The sequence below is a fragment of the Salmo salar genome, chromosome ssa10, assembly GCF_905237065.1.
Source record: "Salmo salar chromosome ssa10, Ssal_v3.1, whole genome shotgun sequence".
NCBI lineage: Eukaryota > Metazoa > Chordata > Actinopteri > Salmoniformes > Salmonidae > Salmo > Salmo salar.
The window spans coordinates 101,916,449-101,930,222 of record NC_059451.1 but is presented as its reverse complement, the minus strand read 5'-3'; the positions used below and the strand labels follow the sequence as shown (position 1 = coordinate 101,930,222).

The 13,774-nt window shown below is 42.2% G+C and overlaps 1 protein-coding gene across 7 annotated transcripts in view; it reads right to left on the bottom strand.

The window, feature by feature from the left end:
* Positions 1 to 2,762: 2,762 nt before the first annotated feature.
* Positions 2,763 to 13,774, bottom strand: part of LOC106561286 (casein kinase I) — a 62,745-nt gene continuing 51,733 nt past the window's right edge. For 2 of the 7 annotated variants that reach the window (XM_014125068.2, XM_014125072.2), the window contains 3 exons: positions 11,365 to 11,471; positions 8,618 to 8,641; positions 2,763 to 7,991 (listed from right to left, as the gene is read on the bottom strand). In XM_014125068.2, the coding sequence (XP_013980543.1) occupies positions 7,937 to 7,991; positions 8,618 to 8,641; positions 11,365 to 11,471 (186 nt within the window). In that variant the 3' untranslated portion in view covers positions 2,763 to 7,936. Of the gene's footprint in view, positions 11,472 to 13,774 lie in introns of all 7 variants that reach the window. The other 5 variants (XM_014125070.2, XM_014125073.2, XM_014125067.2 and 2 more) reach the window with 3 other exon arrangements.

Below are 13,774 nucleotides of genomic sequence, written 5' to 3'. Positions count from 1 at the left end.
TCTCTCAATGTGATCAAGACAAAGGAGATGATTGTGGACTACAGGAAAAGGAAGGCCGAGCACGCCCCCATTCTCATCGACGGGGCTGTAGTGGAGCAGGTTGAGAGCTTGGCGTCCACATCACCAACAAACTAACATTGTCCAAGCACACCAAGACAGTCGTGAAGAGGTCACAACAAAACCTACTCCCCCCTCTGGAGATTGAAAAGATTTAGCAATGGTCCTCAGATCCTCAAAAGGTTTTACAGCTGCACCATCAAGAGCATCCTGACGGGTTGCATCACTGCCTGGTATGGCAACTGCTCGGCCTCCGACCGCAAGGCACTACAGAGGGTAGTGCGTACGGCCCAGTGCATCACAGGGGCCAAGCATAGTCACTTTAATAACTCTACCCACATGTACATATTAACTCAATTACCTCAACACCTGTGCCCCCGCACATTGACATTGACTCTGTGCCGTTACCCCCTGTGTGTATATATATATATATAAAAGGTGCCCACAAACTGTTAGGGCCTTCATAAAGCTGTCCCAACACCTTACCACTGCTACACCTGGCTATCAACGGAGCCTTGTCTGGCAGTGAAACAGTTAATTCATTCTCATTTACTGCCTTTAAGAAAAACATAGCTGATATGGCTGACTTGCTTGAACAAATGTGGTTTCTAATGACAATTGAGATGTACAAACTATGGCATAAGGGGACAACAAGCGGATAAGAGGCAATCCATAATTTCGATTAAGACATTGAGCAGCTAGGACGGACATAACGTTAGTCAATATAACTACTTGTTGGGCACTTTTGAAATGTACAGCAACAGAAATCAAAACATGGGCCGTTCTTACAGTGTTCTCCCTGTACACCAAGGATAAATAAATGGGGCATATAAGCAGACAAGGAAAGCTCTTACAATATTCAATGATTACATTTCTCTAAAACAGGTTATAGACTACATGTGCACCACCAAGTTAGAACAGTAGGCGAAATTAAGAGGGGTAAATAGACCAAATTATTAGGGTGAGGCACATGGGCTACTAGCATCTTACTACACAACATTCACTTAGTATTATTTTCTTAGCTACAGTATACATATCTCCCTGGCATATTACATCATTTATGCAGCAGCATGCAAGACATTTTTGGACTCAGCGTTGTTGTGCTGTGCTCACTTGAACAGGAAGGTGGTGTTGCGGTCCTTCGTGGGCAAATACTGTGATCAAAGTCTGTCATTCTCTGGATTTATGGTGTTTTCAAGACAAACAAGGTCGAATCATGACATCGGTGATCTTCAGGTCAGAGCTCTAGAAAAAGGCCAGAGTTCCCGACTTGTATTCTGAGTTGGATGACAGTTCAAAGTTTTTTCCCCGACTTCCAAGTTGTCTTGAACTCGGCAGAAGTCATGCTGGATTGACAGCATGGCCAATGTATTCAACCTTTTCTGTCCCATGGTGTTGCGTGTGAATGTTTATCATTTTAAGCTTGGAAGAGACCCTTTCAGACAGATGTTTTAAATTCTTAAACCCAGACTTGAGCCACAAATCCTCTCCACCAAATAGCATGCAGGGGAAGCAAAATAGTGATTGCTTTGCCAGTAGATTGTCGATGTGATTCACAATGATGACTGCTTGTCTAGCTATGGTAGCTATAATGTGATTTTATCTGTGGCCAATGACCTTGACCCTTCTTGGACAGGTACTTCTAATGTAAATCTATAGCAGCACCCAAGGGGCTTGAATTTTCAAGCTCTCCCTGCAGATTCTGCGATGACCTAGTGTCCCCATGAGTGATAGAACACTGAGCCAATCACGGCGCAACTAGAGAAGATTACCAATGCCTACGCTCTGTATTTTCCACTGTCTGCCCGTCCACCACAGAAAGCACTGAGCTAGGCTGAAACACCTGCCTTTAGAAAGCAAGAGACCATGTTTGTATGCGACTTTATTCACTCAATACATTTGTCTTTATTTCGTTTGCAAACTGATATGTGACACATTAATTCCAAAATAACATGCAAAACAGGCAACACTGTGTCAGTGTGGTGAGACCATTTCAGGTCCTTAGTGACGTGCAGGCCAAGGAAGTTGAAGCTTTTGACCCTATCCACTGCGGCTCCGTTGATGAGGATGGTGCTCCCTGTTGTCCATGATCAGCTCCATTGTTTTGTTGAGGGATAGGTTGTTTTCCTGGCAACACTCCGCAAGGGCTCTAACTTCCTCCCTGTAGGCCATCTAGTCATTGTTTGTAATCAGACCTACCACTGTCATGTCAGCCAACTTGATGATTGAGTTAGAGTCATGCGTGGCCACGCAGTCATGGGTGAACAGGGAGTATAGGAGGGGCTGAGCACACACCCCTGGGGGGCACCCGTGTGGAGAAAGCGTTATTGCCTAACCTCACCAACTGGCGGCCTGTCAGGAAATGTGTATTTATTAAGAATCCCAATTAGCACTCTTCCTGGGTCCAGCAACAGGGTAGCCTAGTGGTTAGAGCTTTGGACTAATAACCGAAAGGTTGCAAGTTCAAATCCCCGAGCTGACAAGGTACAAATCTGTCATTCTGCCCCTGAACAGGCAGTTAACCCACTGTTCCTAGGCCGTCATTGAAAATAAGAATTTGTTCTTAACTGACTTGCCTAGTTAAATAAAATTAAGGCAGCTATATACAATTTCATAACACATTGTGTCCTCATCAAATGAAACTACAAAGTTTATTTAAGAATCCAAATAGACCTCAAACTTTGAAGGAAACACAGGGCCAAGAGTAAAGGTTAAGAGAGATTTATTTTACATAAAAAAGGGTGCAAACTTGGTTTTCCCTTTAAGTTAGGAGGGAATAAAAAGTAAGATTTTGGAAAGGTCCCAAGACACATTTCACTTGAGGCTTCTGGGGGCAAGGGGGGGTAGGCATTTTAAGACAGAAAGAGTCTAGACCTTGTTTCTTTCCGTAAAAAGAAAAAAAGAAAAGGAATTCAAAAACCTGAAAAAAAAGTTTTTTTCACAATTGGAGCCCTTAACCAGATTAAAGCATTCAAATACATTTTGAAGTAACATTCATGTTTCAACACAGTAATATTCATAATACAATTTTAATACTTGACTCATATTCATAGCTTTGAAACTATTACCAGAACAGGAGACAGCTTTGAAGAGGGAGAAAAGAAAAACGGATCAAGAAAATAGACTCCCATTTGAACATAATTAACTTTACAATTGAAAATAATCAGTACAATATTGCAGTCTTGTCTCTAACCACTGGAGGTCTACAGTTTAAGCAACTCTGAACGTAATGTCGGAAAAAGTCTACCTCACTTGAGCAGTCTTTGCAGCTCGTGCCCTACACATTTCTGTGGACAACTGCAAGCAACCATCGATAAATGGTCTCTCCAACACTGAGGAAGTGGAGAGATTGTCTGGAATGACAGTGAGAATGAAAAAGGAACCAGCAACGATGAAAATGGTCGTTAAGGCCCTGATGGACCCGTTTCATTCAAGCAAGATAGTATTCTTTAAATACACAAAGCATACCAGTACAATAACATTGTGCTTAAAGCCAATGAGAAAACCTCAGGTTGAATTAATCTACCCCTAGATGGAGAAGGCATGACGAGGATACAACTGGTCAAAGCCATCTGACTCAGTGTCGTCTACTAGTTGCTGATGGAGAGGGTACAAAGTCATGCCCCCCCTGTAGCATCTAGATCATTTAGAGGTGACTGTACATATGTACATGTTGCACAAACTGTGGCAAAACATTTCAAGTATGTATTAAAGTAAGTGGTTCCATTAATAAAAAGGAAGTACAATGACAAGAAAACAAGGATGCCAAAACAATAACTTTGGTTGTTGGGATCAAGCAAGAAAAGCAGGTCAAGAATACTTAATGAAAGAAATTATAATCTGTAATCATAAGCAATATTACTGTAGTAGAAGCCTCATGAATTCTTAGTCACGTAAATTATCTAAAGCAAAATAAGACCTTTTATGGAATGTCAGAAATGCGCAACCATACCAATTCTGTGATGGTATGGTTGTTACACAAGCACAGCCTGGGAAGACAGCAGGTAAGCAATAACATGGCAAAAAACAAAATATTTCTGAATGTTTTCTCCAAAAGCACTTGCAATGATACAGCTAACCCACCAAATGCCAGTGCCTAAAATGGCACCATCTTAAGAGCAGAGAATAGGGCTCATGTCTACAACATGTTAACATTTCAGCACCCTTGGCACCAGAGGAAGGTTAGAGGTCATGAAGCTGGCACTGGGGAGCAAAGACTGAGATGAAAGAACAAAAAGTGTGTGTGTGTACTAGAGACAGTAATGGCTTTTCTCTTGAGGTATACATATTCATAGTCAGCGCATCCTGATACAGTGAGTGACATCTCAAACAAACCCTGCCATCGGAGGAGGTTGTGTTAACATGTCATGGAGCAATAGGAATGTGCAGCGTCAAAATTACCCACAGTGGGATCAGAAGGCTGCATGGGCAAATATATACTGCCATCAAGGGGCGTGTAGGACTCCGGTGAATAAGCCACTGTTCTTCACTAGTTACCCTAGCCACAAAGTCATAAACACCCCTACTTCTACGATTTATGTTCTTAAAAATGTAATTTTAAACCTATCTCTAACCACACTGCTAATATTATACCTAACACTAATCTTAAATTAAGACCAAAAAGTGTCATGCATTTTTACAATATAGCCAATTTTGACAATATGGCTGTGGTAACTCGCGGAAAATACATCCTCTGTCCTCTCAAGAAACCCTGGGGTCAGCACCTCCATGCTGCACCAGGGTCATAGAAAGTCAAAAGGCCTGGGATAAATACAGTCCTTTCTCTCTTCCTTCAAGTAATCACTGATTGGACATGACTAGACAGGTGAAATCCGTAAGGGAAAAGCCATTTCTTTCAACTGTCACATTATATCACTTATTACTTCAAGGAAGGGAGGAAGCCAGCAAAAACAACAAGGTGAAGGAGAGAGAAATGGAGAGAGCAAGAGAAGGAGAGCGACACCACAGCTTAAGCCTTTTACCTAGTTCAGAATTATCCTGGTGTGGTCAGCAGCAATGTGTAAAAGTCTGAATGATAGGTGGGTGAATCAACTGACCAATCCATGAATTAAGATCACTCACAAGCACATAATTTAGTCAGACAATGGCATTTGAGTAAATCCTGACATTCCACTACTTGACTAAGACTCGTCCCACATCTTTCAATTCAAGTACATTTGAAATAATTTAAACTGCAGAGATACTTACTCAAGACATACACTTTCAAGGAAGAATACGACATTTGCACACAGCACAAAAAATAATAAAAATAAACTTACTCAAAAATATACATAGCTTTTGTTTGTCCCTATAAAAGACAACCAGGGAACTGACTCCAAAGATAAAAACGTATCATAGGAACGTATCACACAAGCCTGTGTGTCTGTCTGTGTACTAGGGAGTTCTTCAATAGAAGCATAAGGAAATTGACAATTCCTCCAGCCTTGACTCAAAGCCACAGAGTTCTTTCCACCATTTCCATAATACACAAGTGAAACAGTGGATAGTATCTAGATGGTAGAGAGCGAGACTGGCATTCTAACTACAGTCAACAGTAGGTACAAAATAAGTAGTGCACTCAATCGCTGTTTAAATACTTTCCCCCCCATGAAAAAGCAAGATCATTCAATGATTAAAAAAATACAAATTACAGGACATCATACATTTTCAGTTCACATTGACAACACAAAAGAAAATAAATTGAAAACAGACAAGATAACCACTCAGGAGTAAACACTGAGGTTTACCAAGAGGGTAGAATATTATTGTAAAATGTAGCATTTCACAACCTCAAATGTTTTGACTGCAGAGGAACACAAATAAGCATATCTGAAGAATAAAAAAGGCCCTTCACTTCCTTTCACTCTGATGACCTTAGAGGGAAAAAAATTGAGGTTCCTGTATTTGAAATCTTCAAATTCTGCTTTCTCAACCTTGTCTGCGCTAAAATTGATTTAAAGTGAGACCAGTGTCATCTCCTAAAACTCAACCATTTCCACAGGCTAAATCATTTTGACCTCTAAGGGGCATTGAGGCAGCTGTATAGTCTCCCTCTCTACAGCTTCCATTTCTTAAGTCCAGGTCTTGATCGTCCACACCGCAGCACAGCTCCATTTTTCTGTTCTAGCCCAGCAAACACACCTGATTCAAAAATAAGACTCAACTAATAATTAAACCTGTAATTAGTTGATTCAGGTGTTCGGGCTGGGCTAGAACAAAAATATGCAACACCATACGGTACCCCAGGAATCCAGTTGAGCAACACTGCTATATAGGAACCAGACTTGTCAACATGTCTTCTTATTGGCTGGTGTGTTGTTGCAGTGAACAGATGCCTATCCTGAAAGGCTCTGAAGAGAGGTGGTCTGATTAAGGCATTACATGATAAGGCCAGCAGGAGGAGCAGTAGCATCTAAATCAATAGGAGAGCCAAGTCTGTTCTCCTTGTCCTAGATTCAGTACACAAACAGACAGACTGGAGGTAGAAGCCACCCTAAAGTGTACATCTGGTGTCAGTTCACTCTAGCCCAATCCTAGCTTTAAACATTGGGAGGTAAAAAAATAAAATAAATGAAAAATCGACAACTGACCTTAGATCAGCATTTGGAAGCAACTTTACCTAAATCCACACAGACACAAAGATAGGTGTTTGTGGATAACAGGGACCAGTTTACAGGTACCGGCAATGTTACCAAAAGCAATGCAAAATGCAACTCATAACAGATCTATTGGTGATACACACACTCCCCCCCCCAACATTTTTTACAATTGGCCTGAAATTGAAAAGCTGAAAAGGAGTGGGTGGGTAATAATGACCAGTGCATCAAATGTGGATCTAGAATACAAATCATTTTCAGTTCAATCTAAATCTGGTAATATAATAGTGCCTCTGTCCACACACATCCCTTTGGTCACTCGCTGCGGTCTAACATTTTTCTTGCATATCATTGAAATTAGCACAATTGTTTTTAACACAAATATGGAGGCAGCAGGTAAATTTAGTGATTGTTGAGAGGTGAATTGGTACACATCAGGATTTTTTCTGGTAAGGATGCATTAGAAAAGTGCTTCTTTTGGTGTTCGCTCCTTTTCTACAGTTTCTTTCTGCTTTGACTACTTATGCCAATCCCAAATCAACCTGCAGACCCTTCTTGATAGATTCAAAAGAATCTGTGGCATCTTTGCAGATCTACAAGGGACCATGGAGGTGTCTAGGGTTGGAGCAAGGTTACTTCAGGACTAGGAAGCATCATCTATAATGCCTTCTTCACAAGACAGTCAAACAGGGCTGAGTGGGAGGAGCTTCGTGGCATATGAACCAATTAGCCATTAGGGCACATTCACACATTCAAACAAACATCCACACCTACGTATGTACAGACATAAATATGCATGAACAAAAAGCAAAAGGGACAGCTTAAGACCGGCTTTTACTGTGGATGTGTGTGGGTTTGGTGAGAGAAAGAGGAGAGACACACGAGAAAGAAAAAGGTGGTAGAGGTCTATAGACTGGTCTCCTCACGCCCGAAAAGAGAAATGGAGGGGAAGACTTGACTTTTGATCTCCGCTTGAGCAAAAGAAAGAAAAAAAACTGGGGCAGATGAAGAGATGTCCTCAGGCGTCCTCCAGTATCCAGAGGAAAGGTCAAAAGTCAAATTTAGTCATTCATCCATTCAGCCACCGAGAAGGAAAGAAAAGAAAGGACTTTGTGGCCAAGGTCTTCATGTGTATAGTAGTTCCATTCAGTAGGTCCAGGTCAGTAAGAATCCCATTCTCTTGATATAACAAGTCTCTCTCCCAACTCCCTCCCAGAAATGTCCCTTCATTAGTTTCCTTAAAACCAAACTCGCTCAGCGACACCGGACAGGGTAGCAGGAGATCATTTCTGCCGTGGAGTGTTCTTCTTCCGTTTTCGCTTGAAGAAGCAACAACACCTGAAGAGAAAGGATTAAGAGACAGAAGAGGAAAGTTACTTGACAATCTATAGCTCTCAATATTATGCTGCAATCACTCCAAACTTACTCAACTTCAAATATGTAATTAATGTCAACATTTAACAGTTATAAAAATGGAGTGCGAGAGTGTGACGTGAGAAGAGAGCGAGCATGTGATGGGGAGGGAATAAACCCAGACTGTATGCTACCCAGCTGGCACAAAACGTTTCCGTAATGCTCTACAATTAGATCGAACAAGGTTGCAGGCAGGTAACTGTATAACCAACGTTGCAGTTCTTTGTGAACCCCATACGAATGCCATCACAAATCTGTTCTTGACGGAGACAAGCACTGTGTGGCTTTGGCCTGAGTCTTTCCAGTTGAGCTACATAATCATACTTCAGCTCCTCTTAGTAGTGTGAAAAGGATATTAGTCACTCCATGTGAGAAGCCTCAAATCCAATATGAAAGCAACATTGTTATTTGTTTAATGGAATGTCAAGGGTGAAGCCAAGAAACCAACACAGTGCTGGATATGTTGTCTGGCGCTAGTCTGGTGGTATTGGTTTAGTGCTAGTCTGGTCCACTCCCTTTGAATGGCTGATGTGTATGGGAGTGGGACTCACCACAGGTTGAGCATTTTCACGCAGCTACAGAGAGAGTGTGAGGAGAAAAGACAGATTAATACTGTACAGAGATCGAGACAACGATGCAGAATAGTCCTTGTGCAAGGTAGAACCACATATGCGCAGCACACACACACACACACACACACACACACACACACACACACACACACACACACACACACACACACACACACACACACACACACACACACACACACACACACACACACACACACACACACACACACACACACACACGTAAGAGTGTGGCTGGGCAAAGTGGGGGAAAGGACAATCATCACAGTTCATGCAAGGGAAACTAAAACAAAGAGAAAGGTGAAAGTATACGAGGGGAATTTTGTTATTTTTTGTTTTAGGTAGAAAGTATATTTTATGATTAAAATAATTCAGATAATCAGAAATGTTAAGCATTTTTCCCCATGTATCATAATTGAAACTAACAACCAAAAGATGGTTTGTTGCAGATTATCAGTTTACCACCCAGTCCCGACAGGTTCCTGCCACAAGAGAACTTGTTTGGACATGATTTTATCCCAGCTCAGGCAGTTTGATTTCTTGTATCTCATACGCTTTCACGGTACTTCAAACTGGTTGGAATTGGACAGTTAGTCAATCTCATGGACTGAGCAAGAGTTATAGTAAAGAAATTACCCAAAATACCACTGTCATAAATCGTCTTCCAATACATTTCTTCAATGTCTTCACTGAAATGTTTAACCTGTCCCTAACCCAGTCTGTAATACCTACACGTTTCAAGCAGACCACTATAGTCCCTGTGCCCAAGAACGCCAAGGTAACCTGTCTAAATGGCTATTGACCCGTAACATTCATCTGTAGCCATGAAATGCTTTGAAAGCCTGGACATGGCCTTCATCTGCAACTGGATCCTGGACTGCCTGACGGGACGCACCTAGGTGGTGAGGGTAGGCAACAACACATCGATCACATTGACACTCAACATAGGAGCCCCTCAGGGTTGTGTGCTTAGTTCCCTCCTGTACTCCCTGTTCACCCACGACTGCGTGGCCACGCACGACTCCATTACCATCATTAAGATTGTCGACAGTGGTAGGCCTGATCACCTACGACCACGAGACAGCCTATAGGGATGTCAGAGACCTGGCAGTGTGGTGCCAGGACAACCTCTTCCTCAACGTCAGCAAGACAAAGGAGCTGATCATGGATTACAGGAAATGGAGGGCCGAGCATGCCCCCATTCACACGGACAGGGCTGGAGTGAAGAGAGTTGAGAGCTTCAAGTTCCTCAGTTTCCACATCTCTAAGGATCTATTACGGTCCAAACACACAAACGCAGTCGTGAAGAGTGCACAATAATGCCTCTTCCCCCTTAGGAGGCTGAAAAGATTTGGCATGGGCCCTCAGATTCTCAACAATGTCTACATTGAGAGCATCTTGACTGGCTGCATCACCACTTGGTATGTCAATTACTTGGCATCCGACCGGAAGGCGCTGCGCAGAGGGTACTGCGTACGGCCCAGTACATCACTGGGGCAGAGCTCCCTGCTATCCAGGACCTCTACAACAGGCGGTGACAGAGGAAGGCCCTAAAAATTGTTGAAGACTTCAGCCACCCGTAATAGACTGTTCTCTCTGCTACCACACGGTAAGCGGTAACGATGCACAAAGTCTGGAACCAACAGGACCCTGAATAGCTTTTACCCCCAAGCCATAAGACAGCTAAATAGTTAGTTAAATAGTTAACCAAATAGCTAACTGGACTATCAGCATTGCACTAACTTTTTTTACTCATCACATATGCTGCTGTTACATCCAACCGGCCTCAACTGCAGACCACGTATACAGACCACGTATACGGCGTCGTGTGGGTGAGCGGTTTGCTGATGTCAACGTTGTGAACAGAGGAACCCATGGTGGCGGTGGGGTTATGGTATGGGCAGGCATAAGCTATGGACAACAAACAAACTTGCATTTTATCAATGGCAATTTGAATGCACAGAGAAACCGTGACGAGATCCTGAGGCTCGTTGTCGTCCCATTCATCCACCTCCATCACCTCATGTTTTAGCATGATAATGCACGGCCCCATGTTGCAAGGATCTGTACACAATTACTGGAACCTGAAAAAGTCCCTGTTCTTTCATGGCTTGCATACTCACCAGACATGTTGAGCATGTTTCTGCCAATATGTTTCCTGCCAATAGAGGAGTGGGACAACATTCCACAGGCCACAATCAACAGCCTGATCAACTCTATGCGAAAGAGATATGTCGTGCTGCATGAGGCAAATGGTGGTCACACCGGATATTGACTACTTTCCTGATCCACGCAGCTACTTTTTTTTTTTTAAAGGTATCTGTGACCAACAGATGCATATCTGTATTCCCATTCATGTGAAATCCATAGATCAGGGCCGAATACATTTATTTCAATTTACTGTTTTCCTTATATGAATTGTGTCTCAGTAAAATCATAAATCATTGCATGTGTATATTTCCGTTCAGCATATTATTCAGTGTTTTACTTTTCTATTATTTCTCTTTTCTTTCTCTGCATTGTTGCGAACAGCCCGAAAGTAAGTATTTCACTGTTAGTCCGCTCTTGTTTACGAAGCATGTGACAAATAAAATTTGATTTGATTACAACTAAAAAACGAAGTGCGATCGAAAGGGACAGATGACCAAACAAAAACGGGGAGAGAGAGCGAGCTAGCTACGACAGAATAAAAAGCGGCAGAAACGTACTTGGCCTCTTCCACCACATCCACTTCGGCCTGCGCTGCGATAGGTGCGTTGGAGTGGGCCGTCATTGGGTCATCGGCATTCAGCTCCCCATTGGTGGAGCTGACCACCTGAGGCACATGGGAAAAAAGTAATATCAGTCATGCAAAAATAAAGATAATTCTGCTAGGATGACTAAAACAGAAAAATACCAAATGCCAACATTGTCATTGCGTCGTAAGGTTAACAAAACACTGTCATGATCATACAATAGCCCAAAGTGTCATGATAACATCTTGTGACAACCAACTTAAGACTGTCACGAGTCACATAAAACTGTTACTCATGTATGCATGTTGGCTAGGTCTACTGCTAGCTAACTCAATTTTGTATTAATACATTTTTAAAATAATGTTTTTCCCCTACTCCAAATACAAACATACAGTGAGGGAAAAAAGTATTTGATCCCCTGCTGATTTTGTACATTTGACCACTGACAAAGAAATTATCAGTCTATAATTTTAATGGTAGGTTTATTTGAACAGTGAGAGACAGAATAACAACAACAAAAATCCAGAAAAACCCATGTCAAAATGTTATAAAATGATTTGCATTTTAATGAGGGAAATAAGTATTTGACACCTCTGCAAAACATGACTTAGTACTTGGTGGCAAAACCCTTGTTGGCAATCAGAGGTCAGACGTTTCTTGTAGTTGGCCACCAGGTTTGCACACATCTCAGGAGAGATTTTGTCCCACTCCTCTTTGCAGATATTTTCCAAGTCATTGAGGCTGACGTTTGGCAACTCGAACCTTCAGCTCCTTCCACAGATTTTCTATGGGATTAAGGTTTGGAGACTGGCTAGGCCACTCCAGGACCTTAATGTGCTTCTTCTTGAGCCACTTCTTTGTTGCCTTGTTTTAGGTCATTGTCATGCTGGAATACCCATCCACGACCCATTTTCAATGCCCTGGCTGAGGGAAGGAGGTTCTCACCCAAGATTTGACGGTACATGGCCCCGTCCATCGTCCCTTTGATGCGGTGAAGTTGTCCTGTCCCCTTAGCAGAAAAACAACCCCCAAAGCATAATGTTTCCACGTTTGACGGTGGGGATGGTGTTCTTGGGGTCATAGGCAGCATTCCTCCTCCTCCAAACACGGCGAGTTGAGTTGACGCCAAAGAGCTCCATTTTGGTCTCATCTGACCACAACACTTTCCCCCAGTTGTCCTCTGAATCATTCAGATGTTCATTGGCAAACTTCAGACGGGCATGTATATGTGCTTTCTTGAGCAGGGGGATCTTGCGGGCGCTGCAGGATTTCAGTCCTTCACGGCGTAGTGTGTTACCAATTGTTTTCTTGGTGACTATGGTCCCAGCTGCCTTGAGATCATTGACAAGATCCTCCCGTGTAGTTCTGGGCTGATTCCTCACCGTTCTCATGATCATTGCAACTCCACGAGGTGAGATCTTGCATGGAGCCCCAGGCCGAGGGAGATTGACAGTTCCTTTGTGTTTCTTCCATTTGCAAATATTCGCACCAACTGTTGTCACCTTTTCACCAAGCTGCTTGGCGATGGTCTTGTAGCCCATTCCAGCCTTGTGTAGGTCTACAATCTTGTCCCTGACATCTTTGGAGAGCTCTTTGGTCTTGGCCATGGTGGAGAGTTTGGAATCTGATTGATTGATTGCTTCTGTGGACAGGTGTCTTTTATACAGGTAACAAGCTGAGATTAGGAGCACTCCCTTTAAGAGTGTGCTCCTAATCTCAGCTCGTTACCTGTATAAAAGACACCTGGGAGCCAGAAATCTTTCTGATTGAAAGGGGGGTCAAATACTTATTTCCCTCATTAAAATGCAAATCAATTTATAACATTTTTGACATGCGTTTTTTTTCTGGATTTTTTTGTTGTTATTCTGTCTCTCACTGTTCAAATAAACCTACCATTAAAATTATAGACTGATCATTTCTTTGTCAGTGGGCAAACGTACAAAATCAGCAGGGGATCAAATACTTTCTTCCCTCACTGAATATCTAACCTATCATATGAACATTATTTTCTGACTCATATAAAATTCCCTCAAGGTCACTCTGATGTTCAAAATATTGTGTGATATGTAACTTAAGTTGAATGTATTTCAAAGTCCAAAATGACTTTTTAATTCTGTCATGGAAATGAATGTATTTCCTGTTACCAAGTCATTTACGGTTTCTATGCCTTTAGTTTATCCATGTGGACCAATTTATCGGTGAATTCTGAAAAGCTATGCTAGCCATCTATCTTAACTACAACTAATAGTTTCAAGTAAGCGTAATACCAGTTGTCATAAGCTGTTATGACATCAGCTCTGTAATGACTGCTTACGGCATCTTGCCCGTTCAGTCACAAACATGACAGTAATACGTAGGCCCTCATGACAGAAATATAAACTAA